Genomic DNA, 23,134 nt, shown 5'->3' with positions numbered 1-23,134 from the left:
GTCAGCTCCTACCAAGCTTAGGATTGAAAAAGAGATAAAACCCTTTGAAAAGGGTGAGACCTGAATCCTAGTATTAAATACTCAGGTTTTCTGTACTCTATAGTTTTTCTATTGGTAACATGGAAAGAATATACTTAAAATGAGTTAGTGCCGGGATGCGGTCCTAAAATGCTTCTCTCACCACTGCCTTGTGTAATTGTCTGGGGTGGGACTGAGAGACTGAGAGGAAAGGGTGGTTCTCATGACTGCTTTGTGGAAGATGGAGAATATTAGGCACTGGAGAGGTTAGTACAGCAGCCTTCACCAACATTAAGAATAAACCATGGACAATCATATAAAAGACATGCTCTAAGTCCATTCTAAGGCAGACAAGTTCTTTCTGAGATCACCTTAAGCATTACATTGTCCCAAAGAGAAAACTACATAGACAGAGGTGTTTGTATGTTTTTTTATATGGGTGTGTGTATTATCCTTTCTTAAGGATACAAAACATTCCCTATGCCGGGTCAGGGATAAACTCTTCACATCTTTCCATAGATTCGGAAAAGGTAGCCAGAAGACACCCGTTCTTTTACCTCAATATATATATATGCTGAAATCCTCCAGAAATGCCCAATTCAAGCAAACTTCTGGGATAGAGCAGTACCTATCCTAGACATACTTATTTGGTCCCCTTCACCACCTACCCAGGACTTACAATGAAATCAGCAACAATAAAAATAAAGTCATTGAGCAATAGCCATTTTTTTTCTAATGGGGAAAAATATCCAATGTTGCAAATACCACAAATTGACTTATTCCACAAGCAGCCATGCATGGAGCAAACTCACTCCGCTGAAAAGATTAGAGCAAAACAAAATAAAATTAAAAAAACAAAACAAAACAAAAAAACAAGGAGAGATATAGACCAAACAGAGGTACCTAAAAATTTGCCTTCTCTTGTGAGAGCTAGAAGAAAAGGCTTCTTTGGAGAGTCTGTTGGTTAACATCAAAGAAAAGCATCATTACAGGATTATATTAACCTCACTGACAAAGCTCAATGAGAAGCAGGGAACATGCTAAGTGGTACTAACCTGATGTCACTTAGATATCCGTTCTGGCCAGTCTAGGTGAAGGGGAGAAAACGGAAAATAACTTATAAGAAAACAGCATGGCATAACCAAAATGTGTGTCCATGATGCTATGAATACCCAAGGTCCTCAAACCAAGCTCAACCCCAACAGGGAGAGAGGGAACAGCGACAGGATGACCCACACCCACACACCCAGTCTGACTTCTCACCTTTAATGGAAAAGAGCATTCGGCATTTTTAGCCTTCCCACAGAGTGTTTAAAAAGAGAGGTCAATAAAGGTAGGAGTATGGAAAGGAGAAAGGAGAGTATTAACCTAACTATTATTTCTTTTTTAGCTCTAAATTTATTCTCTCTAGAGGTAAGCTGAGCATAATAATTGGTGTGCTTGGTCCTAAAGAGTGTATTCAAAGGAAGGGAAACGGGACACAAGAGAAAGAAATTTAGTTTTTTTGGAAATCATCCTCAATGACTATCCCACTTCTGTCCTCTACACTGGCCAAAATGAAAGACATTCTGACCTGAGACCCAAGGAGAGTAAGAAATTGGGGAAGTAGGTACTTTTCAAAGCCTAGAAAAAATGAGAAAATTAAAAGCCTAAAACATTCCTTTTGGGGATCATTTCCTGACAAAGCCATTGAGCTGCTGAGTGAAGTGAGCATTATGGTGGACTCCTGAGCCTTAGAAAAAGGTAACAAGAGTATTCAGCTGCTGAGCACAGGGGGCTCCATGCAGAGCAGAGCCTGTGTGGGGCAGCTTTCCCAATATACAGCTCAGGCTCCAGAGAAGGCTGCAGCAGCAGCATTTCCATCCAAACACCCTTCTGCCACTCCCCTTTATTTTGGACCGCCTCTTCCTCCCCTCGGCCACAACCTACAACTCCACCCTTAAGCAGTTCCCTTTGACTGGCCAGGTTCTTTCCTCTCCACATGAGAATCTTTGGCATATAGTGGGCTTTGGCCATTTTTCCTTGTCTAGACCTTTTGAGATCCCTGATGCCTCTACCACAGCAAGGGTTAGGAAGTGCTGAAATGAAAGTGATAAATCCATAAGGATTTAACAAAGAATACATATATTAGTAGAGGCTTGAGAGACTAGATATCAGAGAAAAAAGGAGAGAAGAGCTAACTTTGACTTTGTTATGGTTGTAGATAGATATATTCCAGTGTTGTTCATAATAAGCGCTAATATCCTATTAAAAGTTGCTTGTGCTTTCAGAGTGGCTTTGCTAATGGCTGGCACGGTGGGAAAGTCATCTTCCATGTGTCAGTGAAGCAGAGGAGCACACCACAGATAGCTATGCTATGAGGTCACTGGAACTTCTTAATCTAAAGAGCCCAGGGCAGAGCAAGCTATTAAGAGGTGGTTTACTTTAGGGGTTAAGAGCGTGGACTCTGGAGCCAGACTGCCTGAATTCAAATACCAGCTCTTTCACTAACTAGTGGTGTGATCTTGGGTTACTTAACCTCTCCATGCCTCAGTCCCTCATTTATAAAATGAGGAAAATAATGTAACCTATCTCACAGGCCTAGTGTGAGGATTAAATAAATTAATGTGCACAAAGCTCTAAGAACAGGGTCTGAAAGATAATAAGCACTATATAAGTGTTTGCTATTAACATCCACCATCCTGCCCTGTCCACAGTTTAGGGTCATCACCAGCCGTAGTCATGTACAAATGACCTCTCTCCTCTCATTCCACTCAACTGATTTGCAGATAAAGTTAGAAAACCGTCTTTGGGCTATAGTTGGATAATTTGGAGGATGGATTTTTCTGACTCAGAATGGAAGACTACATAACATAAGAAGATTCCTTCTCCTTGGACTTTGGGCCAGAAGGTTTGTTGTGTATCTGTCCACAGTGAGGCTCCTTGGAACACTTGGGTCTCCTGAGACAATGGAACAAGCTCACAGAGGAGTTCAGTTTTCTAGAAGTTAGAGACAGTATTTTTCTGAACTAGGTGATGATGAGAAGATATATATATTTTTGTCTTGATGAGGGAGGGGAGAGTGGGGAAATGGGAGGAGAGTAGTGTCTATCTAAGTATATCGATTAGAACTGGCCATCTTTTGATGGCAAAGGGAGGCTGGCTCTTCTTCCTCTGTTTGCTACTTTGACTCTAAGATGGTGCTGCTATCTGGATCATACATTTTCCAGAGCTTTGTTTCTCTCTTGACCTTCCTGAGTTTCTCCTATATTTCTGTTCAGTCTGGTAGGCAAAGGCCACCAGATACAGGGGTACCAAGTATATCTGATATGGCCCACAGTTCTTAAGAATAAAGTTGCCTATAATAATCCATGTTGCCTTTTGGCCCACGGAGCAGTCCTACTCTAAGAAACAAGGTAAGAAAGGAAGGAAGAGACTTCCTATTCAGGTCGAGACTGTAGGGAATAGTGAGTGGTACCCTCTGTGCATGTGGAATGTGGAGCTCAGAGAATGGATGCCACATCTGTGCTCTGATAATCACCAACATAGCCTAAAAATGAGCCTGGCCAAACAAGATGAATGTATACGCTGTGTGGACACTAAGTCTTCCACTTAGAAGCAAAGATGCCTAAAATGGACAGTGGAAGTGAAAGAGGGTAAGCAGGAGGGTTTGACGGGCAAGATTCAGGGCCCTTCCATAAGCCCTGCCAAAACCATTCCTATTGTCAATCTAATCATATCTACCAGATTCAGCCACTCCATTTGTTCTCTTTATATGCCATATGCGTTAAAAGTAGTAAGAATAAAAATCTACAGCTTCCTAATAAGCCACATTTAATTTTAAGAGATCAAATATGGGACTGGCTGATGTTGGTTAAAAACAAAATCAGAAAAAAACAACAAAGCATTTATGGAGGTTTCATTCCATTCACAGTTCCAAAGATTAAGAGCTAAAAGCTAGGGGCTGACAACTCTCAGAAGCTACACTTACCTCTCGGGCAAATATTCTCTCTCGGACCCTTTGATATTCCTCCTCTCTCTCTTCTATTGACTTGCTCCTCCTTCCATCCTGCAATGGAACTCTGATCTAGATCGATGAGCAGAATTAAGCTAGTTAAGTTCTCCTCGTACTGCAAGCTCACTGCACACCAGCAAGGAAGAGAAACCGGGAGAGTTTATAGTTGCCATCAAAAAAATGGAAAAATAAATAAATAAATAAATAAAATTTCCAGTGTTGGACAGGTTTCACTGGGTACATCTGACCATGCAGTTTGGGAGATCAGGTTTTCTGGATGGTTGGGGCCTCTCCATCTCCCCACCCCCCCAACCAACCAGAGTATCAAGAACAATAACTTTTTATAAGGATTGGGTTGCTTCCTTGTGTAATCAGGTACTCTCCAATCAGTAAGGATGAAGAGAATAGCCCAGGGAATAAACAACATTGCTTTGGAGGGAAAGCAAGGGATAGGAGGAAGCTAGAGAGGGAGAAGAAACAGGTATTTAGCAGAGCTAAATTTAGAAGAGTTTTTACAGAACTAGCACCTGACATTATCCCTTTTTTAGTCACTAACGCCATGGCCTGTAGACCCAAGTCACACACAGCTCAGCAAAGAGGGCCTTGGAAGTGAAATCCCAAGGGCGAAGCTAAACTCAGAGCTTAAGCATTTTTCCTCATCTTAACTATAGCTACTGGAGGGAGGGAAAGAGAGAGAGCTTACAGAAATAGAGAAGAGAACAGAGCAACACAAAGAAGAAAAGAGAAAGAAAAGGAGAATAGAACAGAAAGAAGGGTGGACAGAGAAAGGACCAGACAAATGAGATACGGTATTGAGAAAGGGGAGAGGTAGAACGATAGAAAGGGATAAGTAAATGGAGGACAGAGAACCTTACATTCTCTGAAAAATGTAGTGAGGTGACTAGAGGGGATGGCTGGCCAGACCACCACTTCTGGCTAGCCTATGACCCAACTCTCCACCACTGTCTTTTCCTCTCTTAGCCTGTGAGTTGTGAGCACTGTCCTGGGTAGGATGTTATAGAGTGTCCTTTTCCATACTGCTCTTTAAGGCAAGGTGCTCTGAGGGAGGTAAGTCATCAAATGCATGTCATCAGGTTATAAAAGATTCTGACCTTCCATCCAGAGGCTTTCAAAGTTTCAGATGAAGCAACCAAGGAGACTGCTCCTCTAGGCTGATCTTCCTGGACTTCACCACTCTCCAGAGGTAAGCTAACTTCAGGAGTATCAACTTTTGACTAGATGTAGTTCTCACCAGCCTAAATAACCTAAATTCTGCTAACTGTCCTTTTACAAATCCCATTCCAAGAAGACATAGGACCTCGAGGTGCTATACTGTCCTTAGCCCCTAGCACTGGTAAACCAATGGCAGAATAGAAAGAGCATTGGGCTTTGAGGTCAGGCAGAATCTCAGCTCTGCTACCTCTGAGTAATGTCACTTAAGGCAAGTAACTTAACATCTCCTAGCTCAGTTTTCTTATATTTAAAGTGGGGCTAATAACCCCCATCTGGATTGGGTTGTGTGGAGGATTAAAAGAGATAATGCATATAATGTGTTTAGAACAGAGGCTAGTTCAGGGAAAACACTCAATAAAATAGCAGTTACTGTGTTTATTATTAATATTACCGAAAGACAGTGCATAGAGCCTACCCTATTATGGATCAAGCCTGAAGCTGAGAGATGAAAAGTTCACAATAGGGAGAGATTCCATTCCACCCCAATATGCCTCTAGGCCTGAATAATTCCTGATCCACAGAAAAGGGGTTTTGGGAAAATGGAGAGAAGGGCATCAGGATGGAAAGGCTCTTTCTTGTGTTTTAAATTTTATTTGTCTTTTTGTATGTTTCATTGTTTTCAATCTGACCCAGCATGTTTGTCCACGATAGATAATGGCACTTTTCTCAAAAGGACTCCCTCAAATACTCAAGTAGCAAGCAGGAAAAGTCCTGGTCTCAAGACCATACAATATCCAAAGAAAACTAATTTTGACTCTAGAGGTAAGATATTATTATAGTTATCATTAATTAGCAGGACTAATTATTGGCTTTACCCAACCATATTCTTTAAACCTTAATCCTGGTTCTCTACCTAACCTCCTTTGGAGGCTAAGCAGAAGCAGGCTGGATCTTAACCCCATGAAGCTAGGAAAACTAACCCCCAAACATCACTATCTGAAGGATGGGCTAGAAACCAGGGCAAAAGCCAGGCCCATAAATGAAGGGATGGGGCAGACTTTTCACTTCTTATTCCCACAGGAGTGGATCAAAAACCTGCCTGAGGTTCCCAGCATCAAAAGCCAAATTCACTCACTCACCTTGGTGGAAGAAGTTGGGAAAAGAATAAGGAGTTTGCAGAAAGGGATCAGAAACACCTTTACAAGTGGGTAAATTAGATAACAATTTTGCAAGTTCAAGGCTAGCCCTGAGATAGGAAGAGTGGAAGTGGGATAAAGTAGCTTTGGGTGGTTACCAAAGAAATCCAGAGCTATTAAAGAAAAAAAGAAGGGAGCCATCAGCTGAATCAAGGCTGAAGCAGGGAGGGACCTTGCTTTGTCCCAAAATGAAGTGGAGTTAGAAGTCAGTGGCAGAACCAGGGAGTTCCAGGCCAAATGAGAAAACCCAGCAAACCTCAGCACCATGTCTCTCTGGGGCTAAGAGGGTGGCATTTAGCTCAACAAGTGCAGTTAGTCCTCAACATTAAGCCAAAGCCAACTCAGTATAGCTCAACACTTTTTTCCACACTAAGATATTTCGAGTTTTCTCCATCCACAAAAATTCTTCTCCCCTCCCAGTTTCTCTTACTGCAATCTCTCTGTATAGACCCAACCCTTTCCATTCTTCACCTGGTTATCATCTCGGTCCATACTGGCATCATCTCTCTTGAGAATGAATCTCTGCTGAAATTCTGTATTCTTCTCATCCTTTATATGTTCTGAGAATCTCTGTTCAGGGCTGGGATTGGGAGAGAAATGTGGAAGGAAGGGAAGAAAGACTCTTGTCAGGAAGCAGACCTCCTAGTATAGTTCTCTTAAATTCTACAACTCCCACCCAGGGGATTTCTGAAGTCAGGGAACCAAAGAGTCACATGAAAGTTTTAAAGAAATCCTCTGGGACTGTTCTTTATACATCTATAACTTATCTTCTTCCAAAATTATACCTGTCCTATCACTAAAGGTGAAGAGAGGCCAGGAGCCAGTCTTCACAAAACACTAGTGCCTCTAACATCTATTTCCAAGGCCTCACAAAGAGTAGAAATTGATAATATAACCCACCCTCCCTCCACTGTCCCCTCTCCAGAAAGAGAAATCTTGATCCTACACCTTCCTCTTCCACCCCAAAGGCTATCCCAGGAAAGTCTTCCCAATCTGTGGTTTCCTCCCTTACATTCTTGTGTTACTGGTTTTGTTGATGATGACAGCTTTTCCAGTTTGGTCAACATTGTGGTCCATCCCAAAATAGGCAGCTACCCGATGTAATAGCATCCGGTGATATGAGGTCATCTGAGGGAACTTCTTGAACTGGTTGCTGCAGGGAAACCCAGGGGGAAAAAGTGAAATAAGGACAAGTAACAGCAATAACAACCAATTGCAATTTTTCTTACAAGTGTTGAAAGTGGGGAATTTCTTAGGAGAAAGAGACATTATTATAAGGAAGATATTTACTTGATGGTAACCAAAAAGGTTCTCTCAACCTTATCTACAGTATTTTATAGATCCCTCTGACCCACTATCCTCATTAAGACTACTCCTTATGCAATAAGCCCTAGGTCTCACCCACCTAGATGATATTCTACAAAGAAAAAAGGGAAAAACTTAAGAATAGTGAAATATGGGATAAGAGCTAGCTGCTAAACTTTTTTCAACTCAAGTCTAAGCAATAACTTAAAAACTTCATTTAGTTTCCACACATACACTTTTTGATCCATTCTGATTACTTCTCCCCAACTCCTTTTGGTTCCCAGTGAGTTATTACTTCCAAATTCAGACTTTAAGGGAACGATGAAAGAGGGATATCCTAAAATTTTACCTGAATTTCTTTCCAGTACCCCTCCCACCTCTAATGTGTATTTCATTCAAGTAACTTACTTGTTGTCATTAATAAAGTCCAGAATCTCCTGTTCTAATTTTAGCAGCATCATTCTGTCCCTGTTTAAAAAAGATTAAAACAAAACAAAACAAAAGGCAGCCCTCCCATAGACATTGAAAGCAAGGATTGAAAACACAGCCTGCTCACTATACAAGCTGAAGGGAGGGATAGATCCAAACCCCGAGAGTGGATCAAAAATGCAAAGGCTGCTGAGCCTCACTGCCCTGTCTTATGTTACTTTAAAAAAGAAAAACAATCAAGCCTCCTAATAATGTACTTTATTTTCCTTGTCAGAAACCTAATTCTGTTGCCAGTCATACTCCTATAAACACATACTTTATACTTATAAATCTAATCATTATTCTATACTCCATCTGGTTATTTATAGAATTTTTAAACAAGTATGATTTAGCTTTGGTACAAATCAATTATTTTTTCTTCTGTGCTTTTTAATTGTATTCTCAAGCCTTCATATTTCTTTGTCTGCATTCTTCTTCCAAAGAATTTTTCTCAACTCTTCTGGAAGCAGGAACCTCAATATGAGGGTATTCTGAATCTCCAACAGAATATAAAACTACTCTGGAGAGAAATGGTGTGTCGGGGGCTAGGCATCCTAGATTCTAATAATGGAAAAATTCTGAGAAGCTATTTGGCCTCTTGGGTATTCTGCTGGTCCTGGCCCCTTTCCCCCTTCCATCAAATCATGTTATTACCTTGGGTTCTTTTTCAGTGTATTTACAAGAAATTCATGTAGGTCTATTCCAGTGGAGTCCGTATATTCTTGGCTGGAGTCTAGAACACCACAGTGAAATAAATTAAAAATAAATGAAACTGCCTTGCATGATCTCTAACCCCAAGCAGAAGCCCACAACCTGATCAGGAGACATGAGAACAGGAAAGGAGAATCAGACTTCAGGATTTTTAGCTTAAAAATCAGAATGACCTTGATTTGCCAGCCCCTCAAAATTCCCCATGACAGTGATATAAGGTGGAATCTGGGTCACAGTGTTACATTCGTATTACATTGAAAAGCCACCTTGCCATCAATAAGTATTTATTGAATGTCCAGACCAAAACAAAGGTTTTATTCTAGTTAAGGAAAATAAATTCTAGGTAAGGACAGACAGGGCTGAATTTTCCAGAATCTCAGCAGATATGTTCAAATGTTGACTATTTATATGATTATTTATATTTATTTATAAAATTTTAATCCTAAGATTGCCTTTTTCCTCTTAATTATCATTAAAAAAATTTTGGGGGGGAGCCGTACCGCACAGCTTGTGGGATCCTAGCTCCCTGACAAGGGATCAAACCTGGGTCCCCAGAAGTGAAAGCGTCGAGCCCTAACCACTGGACCGCCAGGGAATTCCCTTAATTATCATTTTTACGGACCATGTCTTTTGGCTACCAGCCCAAGAATTTAAATCCAAAGAGGGCTTAATAATTACATGCAAATTTATATTATTAAAAAAAATCACTCCAAGCATCCCCAAACCAAAATATAAATATTATCTAGAGAATCTGCTACCAGTGATGATCCATCACTATTTATTCCAGAGCAAAAATAAAATCAGAATTGACTACAATGTCCTCCCCTATGGGTAGCCCAATGTTAATGGAATAGCTCTCTGTCAGCCCTTAAGGCAGGGCTGGATAAAGCAGCAAAGAAAGTAACTTAGTTAGGCACCTCCCCAAACAAGGAAGAAGTCAGCAGGACACTAGGAACTGTTGGGCCAATAAGGCCAGTGGAAGGAAAGATGGAAGGAAACGGCACTGCAGAGCCAGGCCCCAGGACAGATGAGAAAGGGGGAAAGTCTTCACCTCTAGACAGCATCTTCCTTGGGACCTTTTCTTTGTTTTTGTCCTTGTCTTCCTTTTCAGAGACATCCTTTGTGGACTTTTCTTCCTCCTTGTCAGAGGGGCAGCTGATGTGCAACTGAATTATATCCTTGGACAAGGGGAAAGAGAAATATAATCAAAGGGGAAAACAACTCTCCTGCAGCTCCTCTGAAATCTCAAAGAAGGCAAATCTTAGGGTGGCAGCATTCTCTTACAAAAGAGAATATTTTGTTAATTAAATTGTTTTAGCTTTTGTTCTACCAAAAGGGTAGAGGCTAAGCTTCTTCTGTCAACAATCACAGCCTACTGTATGGAAAGCTCAAGTGATGCTTGCTGTTCCTGCCATATGAATTGGAGTGGAAATGGTTCTAACCACCAGAGGGAAAGGTGTGGGTCTGCATCATCCTGGGTGGTCCAGGTGTGAAGACCTATACTTCATGCTCTCACCCATGCCCTATTTGACTGCAACAGTCTGTTTTGAAGCTCCTCTACCCTGATTTCCAAGCCTAATGTTGATGCCGTGGTTGCTACACCAGTTTAGCAAACAACTGCCAAACTCAAAAGCTACGCTTACTCTTATAAAGGACCTACCTGGGTTTCTACTGGCCCGTCAGCAAACGGGGCAGAGGACTCCTCACACACTGCAAGGCTGCGCACCAACTTCAGCTTGGAATTAGACTGAAAAAAAGAAATACACATACATATTCCCTTGGTGGACACTGGGAAAGCTTTTGGCTGAATAAAGGGCATTCTCTTTGGCTCTGTTAGTTGGTTCCCCCATAAATAGGGGTTTTTTTTTCCTTCAAACAGGTCCTACTCATTCATTCCTGATTCACTTGAAAGATAATTCTCTTGCTCACAACAGCAGATATATAAAAACAAAACAACTACTTTGGACAGATGATAGGAAAACCACTTTGCTTAGCTCTCCTCTCTCTCTAGCTCAGTGCTCCAATATCACACTCAGAAGTTTACTGAGGATACACAGCACCAGAGCTTAGTAGAAAGACGGGATTTAAGAACCAGAAGTCCTAGCTTCAACTCCTGGTTTGAGATATGAGATATTGAGCAAATTACTTGACCTCTCTGGGTCTCTTTTTGGTCCTCAATAAAAGCGGGATAAAAATGCTTAACGGGTTGGTGTGAGAATTAGATTATATAAAGCATGTAAACATATGTATCATAAATAGTGCCTAGTATGAAGTAGACGATAAATGCTAAGTGACTCTAAACCTGAGGTGGCAAGGGTATGGAAAGAAGTGTCTAAGAAAAAAGTAGAAAGAAAGAAAACTTTCTAACATTTGGGATTCAGTGTGACAACTAAGCCACTTGGTTTACTTATGCTGGCTGGAGAATCCCAAAAAGATCTGAATTCCACTTTATAAATCACTGCTCTCCTAGGTATCTCCAAAGTCAAAAATTATAGTGACTCATTAGAAATCTACCTATAAACATTTATTGAGAGTTCTTACAATAAAATCAAAGTTTACAGTAAATATAAAAGCACAAAACATGGTATGTGTGTTCCAGGTAGCACAGTATAATGAAAAGAATTTGCAAGTCTGAAGAACTGACTTCAAGCCTAGTTTTGCCACTTACTAATAAATGTCCTCTGTCAAACTCACTCAAACTCTATAAGCCCAAGCTTCCTCCTCTGTAAAATGGAAATAATAACGATAATAACTGTCTTACTTATTTCTAAGGTTTGGGGGGAAGTAAAGTAGCAGAGAACACCCTCTGTTTTTTTTCTTTTTGGCCATGCCCTGCAGCATGTGGGATCCTAGTTCTCTGACCAGGAATCGAACCTGCACCCCCTGCGTTGGAAGCGTGGAGTCTTAACCACTGGACCATCATGGAAATCCTGAACACCCTCTGTTTTAAACCTTACTGTCAAGCCCATCACTGTGGATTAGGCCATGTAAGGCAAGCCACAGAGCCAATTTATCATAAATCATAGTCTTCTTCAAACCCAAGCCACATACTGGCTGGGACACTCCCAAATTCTGCCATTATTTTTCAAGGGGAAAGGGGTGGACACCCTTAATTATTACTTCGATGGACAATTCTTCCCAATGTAAGAGAAGCTTAATATTTTACTGTTCCCTAATTAAAATTAAAAAGCTATCACACACTAACACCTATAGCCCTACCTGATAACACTGCTTAAAATAATCTGTGATGTGCTAATTTTATCATACAATGATTAAAAACAAAATCCTCCTCTTTGCCCCAACCTAAAAAGTGAATTGAAACAAAACAGTCTATATTTTTAGGATGTCCAAAAATGTTGAATCATTTTACTAATGGTAGAGGATTTATCTTAAAGAAAATTCACATGGCAAAAAACCCCAAAACCTCTGGGGGGGGGCAAAATAAGAGAGCCAGAGATGAGCAGAGAAACTGGCATTACAGCAGAACCAGTACCAGTGTGCTCAGGCTTTGTTTGTGGGAGGCTCTGGCTGGGTATCCTTTCAGGTATCAGAAATAGACTGTGACTGAACTAAAGATAATGGAGAAAAATAAAGCCAGACATTCCAATAGGACATATGTATATGTGCGTGCATGTTTGTGTGTGTGTGTATGCATGTTCACAATCAGGGTACAAGGGACGGGCAAACTTTGCCTATATATAATCCAAATAAACTAGTTATTAGTGATAAGTCCATCTGTGCAATGTACTACCAATAACACTAGAAAAGAAGCTATAGAGGAAGGGCTCTCACCTTGGCTCTTTTCCTGGCATGACCGTGGTTGGATGTCCGCCTCTGTTAGAAGGGGATTAGAAAATATTAAAGGTGGGGGAAACAAACACTTAAGTTAAAAGCAATACAAGTTTACAGAGAAAAAGCACTAACTTTAAAACCATTATAATAGCCAAACTATGATGAGACCCAGTTGTTGTGGTTGTCCCCTATGCTACAACTCTAGCAACTGTGACATGGAAGGGACCACAGGCCACATACAGACAAATCACCACTCACCATGAAGATAAAAGAATAGAAAGATATTGACTGGTTGGCCTATTTCACAGATTGATAAAAATTACTTTTGGATAAGCCAAGGAATCCTCTCCTGATTAGGATGCTTCTGGAAATGTCACTACCATAGCACAAGAGAGTTTTTTTTCCCCAAGCTTGCTAACAGGAGCCTATTTAGCCCATAGTGGGTGTGAAATATGGCTCCTAACCATCACTTAAAATAACACCTTTATAGGACAACACATTGAGAGTTCTAACTTGAGATACTCAAAAGACCTGTCCCTGTGGCTGCAGAAATGGAATAAAGGCTCTTCTTGCCAACTGCCTACCTCCCTGAATATGAGAATTCTCCCAGTTCTAAGCTCCTGGTGGAGCTCTTATAGCCTGTCTGGGTCATGGATATAAGATATAAGATGGGACAGGATAAAATGAAGGGAGCATGGAAGATGTGGATAAGACCTCCAGAGCAAAGGGAGGTAAGGAGAGCGAGTAAAGAGCAGGATAGAAGCTGAGGAAGATGAAGAATGAGGGCCTGAGGTGGGATGAGGGAAAGAATGACTAATTAGTTGGTAAGGTTTCGAATAGCTGAGAAGTCAAAATGAGGACTTTCGGGAAGAGGTTGGGTGACACTTAGAGCTATGTATGACACTTAGGGCTTCTAAGATGTTTGGAATGGAACTCACTGCCACTGGGGTGTGGAAAAACCTGAGGCTGGTGGGTGGAGGAGGGGAAACAGATGGAGGCAGAGTACCAGCATGGTCCTGGGTAGGTGATTTCTTTCCTTTGTCCTCTTCACTAGTTACCAAACAACACTGCTACAATGCAAAATGGAGAACCGGAAAGGTGGATGGAAAAAGTGAGAAATGATGGTGAATCTGGTCAGTGGCAAGATCTGTTATAATAAGGGAAGAATCACAGTCCAGGAATGTGAAGCAGTATTTGTCACTATTTTTTTCAAATAAGTTATAACATACACACGACACAAACATTCAAGAGTTATAATGAAGGTATGCAGAATAGTAAGTCTCCTTTCATATCTGTCCCCCAGCTACCTGGATCCCTCCTAAAGGATCAACTAGTGCTGAATTTCTTGTAATCTTTTACAAGGGATCTTTTGTGCATCTATAAGATTATTGTACACGTGTACACATACTTTTTTTTAAACCAAATAGACGGATACTGTACACACTGCCCTAAACCTTACTTTTAAACTTTTTTTCAAGGATACCTCCATAGAAGAGACACTGTTTTTCTTAATGGCTACATGGTATTCCATTGTGTGGCCATACCATAACTTATTTTACCAGTCCCTTAAACTGCACCATTTAGGATGTTTCTGATCTTTGTTAGTATAAACAATGCTTCAATGACCATATCATTGAGTATTTCTACAAATATGGTATAGTCCATTTAAAAATTTTATAAAGTATTGCTAAATTGCCCTTCAAAGAAGTTATACCAATTTATAACCCTACAAACAATGTATAAATCTGCTTATTTCTCAGAATGCATAACTTTCATTAAATAGTCAAACACATACTGAAAGCCTAATATGTATCAGGCACCATGCTAACTACTGGAGGATACAGAGATAAAAGACACAAACCTTGTCAAAAAGGAACTCATAATCCTGTTGGAGAAGACAGACAAATAGACAATTACAATACAGGACATTAAGTGCATTACAGAGGTACTCATGGAGTGCTAGAGGAGCACAAGTGTCTAACTCAAACCTAGGAATTCACAAATTCACATGTTCACAAATATTGAGTGCCTGCAAGGAACTGTGTTGGGCCCTGGAGATACAAATGATGAGCCTAAACTGACCTGGAGGAGGCCAGGGAAAGAATACCAAGGAGGGCATTCTAGGCAGAGAAAGCAAGTGTAAAAGCATGCTTTCTCCAAACTTTTCAGGGGCCAGCGAATCAGTTAATGCTGGAGCATGGGATTCCAGAGGTGGATGGATGGCAGGCAAGGGCTAGGTCACAATATGCCATGCTGACAAATCTGGGACTTAGCCTAGGGCAAGGAGACACACACAAACTCTGTAGAGAATTAACACAATCAGATCTTTATTTCATAGCCATCTTTCTAAAGCAGTATGGTAGCTGAATCAGAGGGGATTACAAGTATAAAGGCAGAAAGCCCAGCTAGGTTATTTAAAGGATCCACCTAAGTTCAGTATGTGTTAAGTCAGGACTTGCCCATTCTAAACTGAATCTCAGAACCTGCCCTTTATAGCACTGTTTCCATGCCAAAGATGTTCTGAGTTCCAATTGCTGATTCCAAGAATATGTCTCACACAGTACAAGTAATGAAAGTCCCCTTTCCTCAAGCTTTCCAGCTCCAATTCATAACAGGCACTCTCTTGACAGCGTCAGTAAGATTCTTGCGGAAACTTATCAGGTGTGAGTTGCGGGGAAGGTAAGAGAAAGAGCAGAATTTTTAGTGCTGTTGAAGGGGAACAGTGATGGAGGGGAGAGGGCTTCTGAAGGGTGGCCAAGACCTTGTTAAAGGAGCAGAAGCTCCAGCAGATGGCAGCAGCAACTCCACCTGCTCCAGCAGCAACAAAAGGAGTCTGAGGGGAGGCAGGTTCCCCACCCAGCCTCCCACACAATCTATCTGTATATCCAGGTGAAGACATTCTTAAACCAAGTAAGTATCCATAAGGCGTATAAAACCTATAGTCACCCTTTCTTTTCTGCCTATCTTCAAGAAGAACACACAACAGGAGTTCAGAACACCACCTAAAATTGTCTCCTGAGAATAGAGTAACTTGGACCAAAAAGTTCATTTAATTATTATCTTCCATGTAACATGAGAGCGCATAATTAAACATTCAACACTTATTTGTCCTGAGGATTTAAAATTCATTATTGGGATCAGTGGAAGCTAGAAGTATAGTTGGAACAGTGGCGGACTGTCTCCATAAACTCTGGAAGGATGGGCTGGGAATGACAATTCACATGCAAAAGATAATGGAAAGAAAAGCAGCCATGACAGAGATCTGGCAAACTGTACGAGGAAAAATAGCAGAAAAGCAGGTAGCTAGAGAACAAAATACTTCAGAGAGTTATCTGATTTTAATTCATCCTTTTATGTTGTTGCTGTCTTAATCTTTACGTGAGACAAGGCCTAGGTGAATTGGGTTGTCAGGAGAAATCATGCTTCAAGTTTCTAGATGCTCCAAAATGTTATTGCTACTGCTCTTTAAACTAACTTACTACAATTAACAGTCTATCTCCTAAGCATATAATAAAGACCAGTCTCACCCCTGGGCAAGAAGGAAAGGATTTATATAATTTGGGCTTGGGTAACACAGGAAACTAGTAGTGACCACAGGGAAGAGAACTGGAACAGGTAAGCTAGAGGAGGCCCAGAGTCTGGCTGGGTACCAAAGAGGAGCCCTGGAAAAAGCTCGGCTGGCCATCTACTGCCATCATATCTGCACTGTAGTATGAATTCGGATGGAAAACAATAGGCAACCAAAGAATAAAATTCCTCTCACTCACATTTACCAAGTGGCAAGTTCAGAGACTATTTCTGACCAGAAAATGCTGACTGCTTTAACACAACCAGGATATGAATTTAACACTGTGTGTAAAGCCACGCAGCTCTAGTTTTAAGAGTTTATTGTAGGGACTTCCCTGGTGGCGCAGTAGTTAAGAATCCGCCTGCCAATGCAGGGAACAAGGGTTTGAGCCCTGGTCTGGGAAGATCCCACAGGCCGTGGAAGCAACTAAGCCCATGTGCCACCACTACTGAAGCCTGCGTGCCTAGAGCCCATGCTCCACAACAAGAGAAGTCACCGCAATGAGAAGTCCGCACACCGCAACGAAGAGTAGCCTCTGCTCGCTGCAACTAGAGGATGCCCATGCACAGCAATGAAGACCCAATGCAGCCAAAAGTTAAAAAAAAAATTTTTAATTAAAAATATGGTTTATTGTATAAGCCATATTATGACTTGTCAAATATGTGTTTGTATACAGTTTGTTTTTTGATAGTTAAAAAATATCAAAATGTAGCAAGAACCAGTGTTATTCAGGTCCTAATAGATTAGGGATTTCATTCTGTTTTCTTTAGACTTCGTTGTGGACTCTGACAAAAAGGGAAGGAGATACTTCTTGAGAGCTGAAGTTGGGTTTTTAGGGAGAATCAAACGTTTGTGTAAGTGACTGGCTTCCTATAGATTTCCAAAGCCACCTCTAATGACGTTTCTATTTTGCTATAAAGAGTGCACATATGATGCACTTCTAATCCTTACCTGTGTCTCCTGACGCAAACTGGTATCTTCACTCTCTTTTTCAATTTCTTCCTTGCTTGGAGTCTTAGATATAAACTTGTTTTTGTTTACAGATTCTTCCACCAGTTTTTTTTCAGATTCTTTCATTATTTCCAGGGTCTCTTGAGTAGTGTTACTGTTAGACATCTTCTTCAATAGAATACAGCAGCCTCTATGGACTCCTAAAGAAACATGAAATGCATTAAACAGGAGCTGTGTATCTAAACTTAACACACCTGCAAGACTTGTATTTCATACAGAAGCCTGATATAGCCTTCCTGTAACCCAGTATAGGGTCCTTTGATAAATGTTGCCCCTAGATTAATTTCATTTCTTTAAAGAAAAAGAAAAAGCTTTACTGAGGTAAAATTGACAGAAATTGCATATATTTAAAATGCACTAGGAATTCCCCGGCAGTCCAGTGGTTAGGACTCCCTTGGCGCTTTCATTGCCAAGGGCCCAGGTTCAATTCCTGGTCAGGGAACTAAGATCCTGCAAGCCACACGGTGCGGCCAAAAAAAAAAAGTACAATTTGATGAATTATGAAATACACGTACACCTGTGAAACGTCATCACAATCAAGATCGTGAGCACACTCATGACCTCCAAAAGTTTCCTCCTGCTCCTTTAAAAGCCCTTCCTCCCCTTTGCCACCACCCCCAGCCAACCACTGTCGCTACAGATTAGTCTCCATTTTCTAGAATTTTACATCACACAGTATATGGATTCTTTTACTCAGCATAATTATTTTGAGATTCACCAGGATTCAGTTCTAAAGCAATGTAGTTTAAGTCCCCTTGGCACTTTATTTGCCCTCCCTTGTTCCCTACAGAAATTTGCTCACATCTTCAGCTTGAGCACTCCACAGAGTTAACTCACTAGACTCTCTCCAGAAAGAAGACATAAAGCTCTATTCAGTACCAGAGAGGATCACTCTCCTTTCCCAAGGAGAACTTCCACAGCTGCCACAAACCACAACACTGTTACCAACTTCAAGTATCTCCTCCATCAAAAAGCAGCAAAATCAGACAATGTTTATAGAATCTTAAATTCTTTTCTGTATCTTAAGCAAGCTGAAAAGGCAAGAAGAGAGTTTTGTAGTCATCTGTCCTTCAGAAAGACTGGGTCTCTCCCTGGAGGAAGAGAGAACCTTTGCTTTGCTATTCACTATTTGGGTTCAGTCACTTTACTGCCTCCCAAAGATGCAGAGATTTGTAGTGCAGGGGTGGTAGCTCTTTATCACTTGCTATCACTACCTGGGAAATCCTGTAGTGAGGTCAACACAGTAATCCAAGCACCCACTCAGTAACAGAAATTGATGCTCTATAGAGAGATTCATGTCCTCAACAACTGTTGAAGTCAAAAATGCTTAGCTCCAACAATGGTTTATAATAGAGGTTTCTCTTTCATGGATTACTGACTGTTCTTGAATCCTAAATATTTCTTTCCTTTCTTTAAAAAGATAAGACTGGAAACCTTCCCAGATGTCCTGTCTATTCCACGTGACTCTAGAAACCAAGCTAAACAAACAGCAATGCTTCAAGAAAATTGTCATGCCAGACATTTTTTCCTCCTTCCAATCAGTTTCAAGGATAAGACCCAGAAGGCTCTTAAGAAGCATGGGTAACCTCATCCTGGCATAAGTTAGTCTGCAAAGATTATTGCTTTGTTCACCTTCTGGCTACTGAGCAGCTGCCTGGAGACTTAGTTTAAAAGGCTAGAGAGTCATTCATACAATCGTAGTCATACAGCTGAATTTAAATTCTTTTTATTTATTGATTGATTGATTGGCTCTGTTGGGTCTTTGTTGCTGCGCACTGGGTTTCTCTAGTTGCAGCGAGCGGGGGCTACTCTTCATTGCAGTGCGCGGGCTTGTCACTGTGGTGGCTTCTCTTGTTGTGGAGCACGGGCCCTAGACACACAGGCTTCAGTAGCTGCAGCATGCAGGCTCAGTAGTTGTGGCATGGGGGCCCTAGAGCACGCGGGCTTCAGCAGTTGCGGCACATGGTCTCAGTAGTTGCAGCAGGCAGGCCCTAGGGCATGCAGGCTTCAGTAGTTGTGGCACATGGGCTTAGTTGCTCCACGACATGTGCGATCTTCCCGGGCTAGGGATCGAACCCGTGTCCCCTGCATTGGCAGGTGGACTCTTAACCACTGTGCCACCAGGGAAGTCACATACAGCTGAATTTAAAGATCAGAAATAGGGACCTCCCTGGTGGCACAGTGGTTAAGAATCTGCCTGCCAGTGCAGGGGCCACGGGTTTGAACCGTGGGGTCCGGGAAGATCCCACATGTCGTGGAGCAACTACGCCCGTGCGCCACAACTACTGAGCCTGCGCTCTAGAACCCGCGTGCTGCAACTGCTGAGCCCACATACTGCAACTACCGAAGCCCGTGCACCTAGAGCCCGTGCACTGAAACGAAGAGTAGCCCTGCTCACCGCAACTAGAGAAAGCCCGCACACAGCAATGAAGACCCAACACAGCCAAAAATAAGTAAGTAAACAAACAAACAAACAAATAATAAAATAAAGATGAGAAATACTGGAAGAAACTGACAATAAAAAATGGCTGATATTTTATTTTTTAATTAATTGATTCAGGACCTGGAGGCTTCTATAAAAAAAAGTTACAACCTACAGAGCTTACGTTTTTTATTTTATTATTATTATTTTTTAATTTATTTCTGGCTGCATCGGGTCTTCGTTGCTGCACATGGGCTTTCTCTAGTTGCGGCGAGCAGGGGCTACTCTTCGTTGTGGTGCACAGGCTTCTCATTGCAGTGGCTTCTCTTGTTGTGGAGTACGGGCTCTAGGCATGTGGGCTTCAGTGGTTGCAGCATGTGGGCTCAGCAGTTGCGGTACGCGGGTCCTAGAGTGCACAGGCTTCAGTAGTTGCCGCACATGGGCTCAGTTGCGGAGCACGGGCTCAGTAGTTGTGGCTTGCGGGCCCTAGAGCGCAGGCTCGTAGTTGTGGTGCATGGGCTTAGTTGCTCTGCAGCATGTGGGATCTTCCTGGACCAGGGGTTGAACCCGTGTCCCCTGCACTGACAGGCGGATTCTAAACCATTGCGCCACCAGGGAAGTCCCTACAGAGCTTACGGATCATTGGCTATACGTGGGAACTGCATATACACATATATTTGTTTTCTTCCCCCATGGGTAAATCAAGGGCCCATTCTCTTCAGTTTCAAATACAGTAAAACTCCGCACATGCCTTCTCTATACCTCTTAGCTGGGAAACATCAATAAAGATCAGAATTGGAAGGGTTCTTAGATACAGCCTCATGAAATCTTCCCCATCCTCCCCAAAGAAGAGTCCCTTTGTGTAAGTTCCTGAGAGGAACTTTCTTTCTCCTAGAAAACTCCTGGGACAGGATCAACTCACTATTTCATAAACAGTCTTAACTGTTATATAGTTTCTCCCTATAAAAAGCTATGAACTGTTTCAATCTTGATCCTAAATCTGCCTTAGAGTCAAACAAGATTAAGTTTACTTCTTTTACCACATGACAGATCTTCAATATTTTTCTTTTCAGGCTTAAATAACCTTAAACAGATTACTCTGTCAGAAAGAAAAGGTGAGAGGTGGAGAATGCGGGAACTGGATAAAGGTGGTCAAAAGGTACAAACTCTGGTTATAGATAAATAGGTACTGGAGAGGTAATGTAAAACCTGATGACTATAGTTAACTGTATGGTATATTTAAAAGTTGCTAAGAGAGCACATCTTAAAAGTTCTCATAAGAAAATAAATTTTTTTTGGCCTGAAATTTTCTTTAATTGAATTTTAAAAATTCATACAACATAAAGTTAACCATTTTAAAGTGAACAAATTCAGTGCATTTAGTACATTCAGTGTTGTGTAACCATCACCTCTATCTAGTCCCAGTATTCATCACCCCAGAAGGAAACCTTCTATGAGGAAATGGATGCTAACTAAATTTATTGTGGTAATCATTTCATAGTACATGTATGTTAAGTCATTAAGCAGTACACCTTAAATTTATACAGAGCTATATATCAATTATATCTCAATAACACTGGAAAAAAAAAAGGTGGTGATAGGGACAAATATAAAGCAGCTGGTTGTTTCTTTTTCCAGGATGGGCCTCAATTACCAAATAGGTATATCTGTCAACCAGAATGATAACTTTGCAGCTCCTTTTTACATATAAGGCAGAAAAGGCTCAACCATCTGGACACCTGGACTAACTTCACGGTGTCCAAGCACTGTTACTCGGTCAAAGCACTAATGAAAAAACCCAACTAAACCAAAAAACGGTCTTTCATAATAGCCACCTGTGGAATATGGTCACACATTCCAACTTAAGTTGTAGGGAGCCACATGGTTTCCTTTGTTCACTGGGAAACAGGAAAACTTGAACTTTAGATTCTTTAAGACGTCCATAAAACAGTTATTAATGCAACCACTTTTAACAATTTTGACAGTCATTTCCACTGAGACTACTGGCCTCTTAACGAGGTGTGTAAAACAAAGCAATTCCTTTCTTAAAAATTAATTAATTAATTTTTTGGCTGCGTTGGGTCTTCGTTGCTCCGCACGGGCTTTCTCTAGTTGTGGTGAGTTGGGGCTACTCTTCGTTGTGGTGCGCGGGCGTCTCATTGCGGTGGCTTCTCTTGTTGCGGAGCACGGGCTCTAGACACGCAGGCTTCAGTAGTTGTGGCACGCGGGCTCAGTAGTTGTGGCACACGGGCTTAGTTGCTCTGCAGCATGTAGGAGCTTCCCAGACTAGGGATCGAACCCGTGTCCCCTGCACCAGCAGACAGATTCTTAACCACTGCACCACCAGGGAAGTCCCCAAAGTAACTTGTACTCTGAGGAAAAAGGAAGCAGCAGAGAAAGGGTATGGTAGACACTATACTGGCTACCTATCCAAATCTCCCCTTTCTCCCACACTCAATCTAGCCCAGATTTCCTTTTGGTGTTTGCCTTCCTCTGAGGACACATGATCAGGGAAGGTAATCCTATCCCCAAGTCCTAGGAGGTGGATCTTTCTTCTTTTTTAAATTTTATTTGGCTGTGTTGGGTCTTAGTTGCGGCACGCGGAATCTTCATTGCGGCATGCAGAATCTTTTGTTGCGCTGGCAGGCTCTTCGTTGTGGCACGCAGGCTTCTCTCTAGTTGTGGCGCTCAGGCTCTAGAGCATGCAGGCTCAGTAGTTGCAGTGAGCGGGCTCTCCAGTTGTGGCGTGCCAGCTCCAAAGTGCACAGGCTCAGTAGTTGCAGCGTGTGGGCTCTCTAGTTGTGGCACACGGGCTCCAGAGCGTGCAGGCTCAGTAGTTGTGGCATGCAGGCTCTCTAGTTGTGGCATGCAGGCTCCAGAGCACATGGGCTCAGTAGTTGCAGCATGCAGGCTCTCTAGTTGTGGCATGCAGGCTCCAGAGCACACGGGCTCAGTAGTTGTGGCACACGGGCTTAGTTGCCCTGTGGCATGTGGGATCTTAGTTCCCCAACCAGGGATAGAACCTGCGTTCCCTGCATTGGAAGATGGATTCTTAAGCACTGGACCACAGGGAAGTCCCTAGGAGGTGGATCTTAATTAGCTAGACTAATCGTGGTAATTCTGTTTCCTTTTTGTGTCTGGGTTAGTAAGGGACAAGTGACTCAACCATCACCAGTGAGACATGAGAGGATTTTGCTAGGTGGGTGGCTTTAAAGAAAGGCTTCTCACTGTATTAAAAAAGAAAAAAAAGCCACTAGAAAAATGCTTATCTTCTGCTGAAGGTTTGTCTTTTGTGCAGATGATGCCTGGACTGCAACAACACATGGAGAAGGGTGGATCAGAGAGAGTAAGATAGTAATGAGAGGTCAGAGTTTTAACTCTAGAGTTAAGATCCGTCAGGAGATACACCAAGCTCAAAACTGTATTTCTTGAGCTGAGGGTCTCTTTTTTCTCCAAAATAACCTTTAACTACAGTC

The 23,134-nt window shown here is 41.8% G+C and overlaps 1 protein-coding gene across 15 annotated transcripts in view; it reads right to left on the bottom strand.

The window, feature by feature from the left end:
* The window catches only part of R3HDM2 (R3H domain containing 2), a 154,328-nt gene that overhangs the window by 27,085 nt on the left and 104,109 nt on the right, over positions 1-23,134 (bottom strand). For 6 of the 15 annotated variants that reach the window (XM_081248319.1, XM_081248318.1, XM_081248310.1 and 3 more), the window contains 11 exons: positions 17,177-17,376; positions 14,519-14,542; positions 12,658-12,699; positions 10,526-10,612; positions 9,917-10,043; positions 8,809-8,887; positions 8,095-8,154; positions 7,394-7,534; positions 6,853-6,961; positions 3,989-4,084; positions 1,074-1,105 (listed from right to left, as the gene is read on the bottom strand). In XM_081248319.1, the coding sequence (XP_081104445.1) occupies positions 1,074-1,105; positions 3,989-4,084; positions 6,853-6,961; positions 7,394-7,534; positions 8,095-8,154; positions 8,809-8,887; positions 9,917-10,043; positions 10,526-10,612; positions 12,658-12,699; positions 14,519-14,542; positions 17,177-17,341 (962 nt within the window). In that variant the 5' untranslated portion in view covers positions 17,342-17,376. The remainder of the gene's footprint in view (positions 1-1,073; positions 1,106-3,988; positions 4,085-6,852; positions 6,962-7,393; positions 7,535-8,094; positions 8,155-8,808; positions 8,888-9,916; positions 10,044-10,525; positions 10,613-12,657; positions 12,700-14,518; positions 14,543-17,176; positions 17,377-23,134) is intronic. The other 9 variants (XM_081248324.1, XM_081248314.1, XM_081248321.1 and 6 more) reach the window with 5 other exon arrangements.

Source organism: Mesoplodon bidens, assembly GCF_964165515.1.
Source record: "Mesoplodon bidens genome assembly, chromosome: 11".
Classification (NCBI taxonomy): Eukaryota; Metazoa; Chordata; class Mammalia; order Artiodactyla; family Ziphiidae; genus Mesoplodon; species Mesoplodon bidens.
The sequence above is the reverse complement of the archived record's forward strand: the minus strand, read 5'-3'. Positions and strand labels throughout refer to the sequence as shown.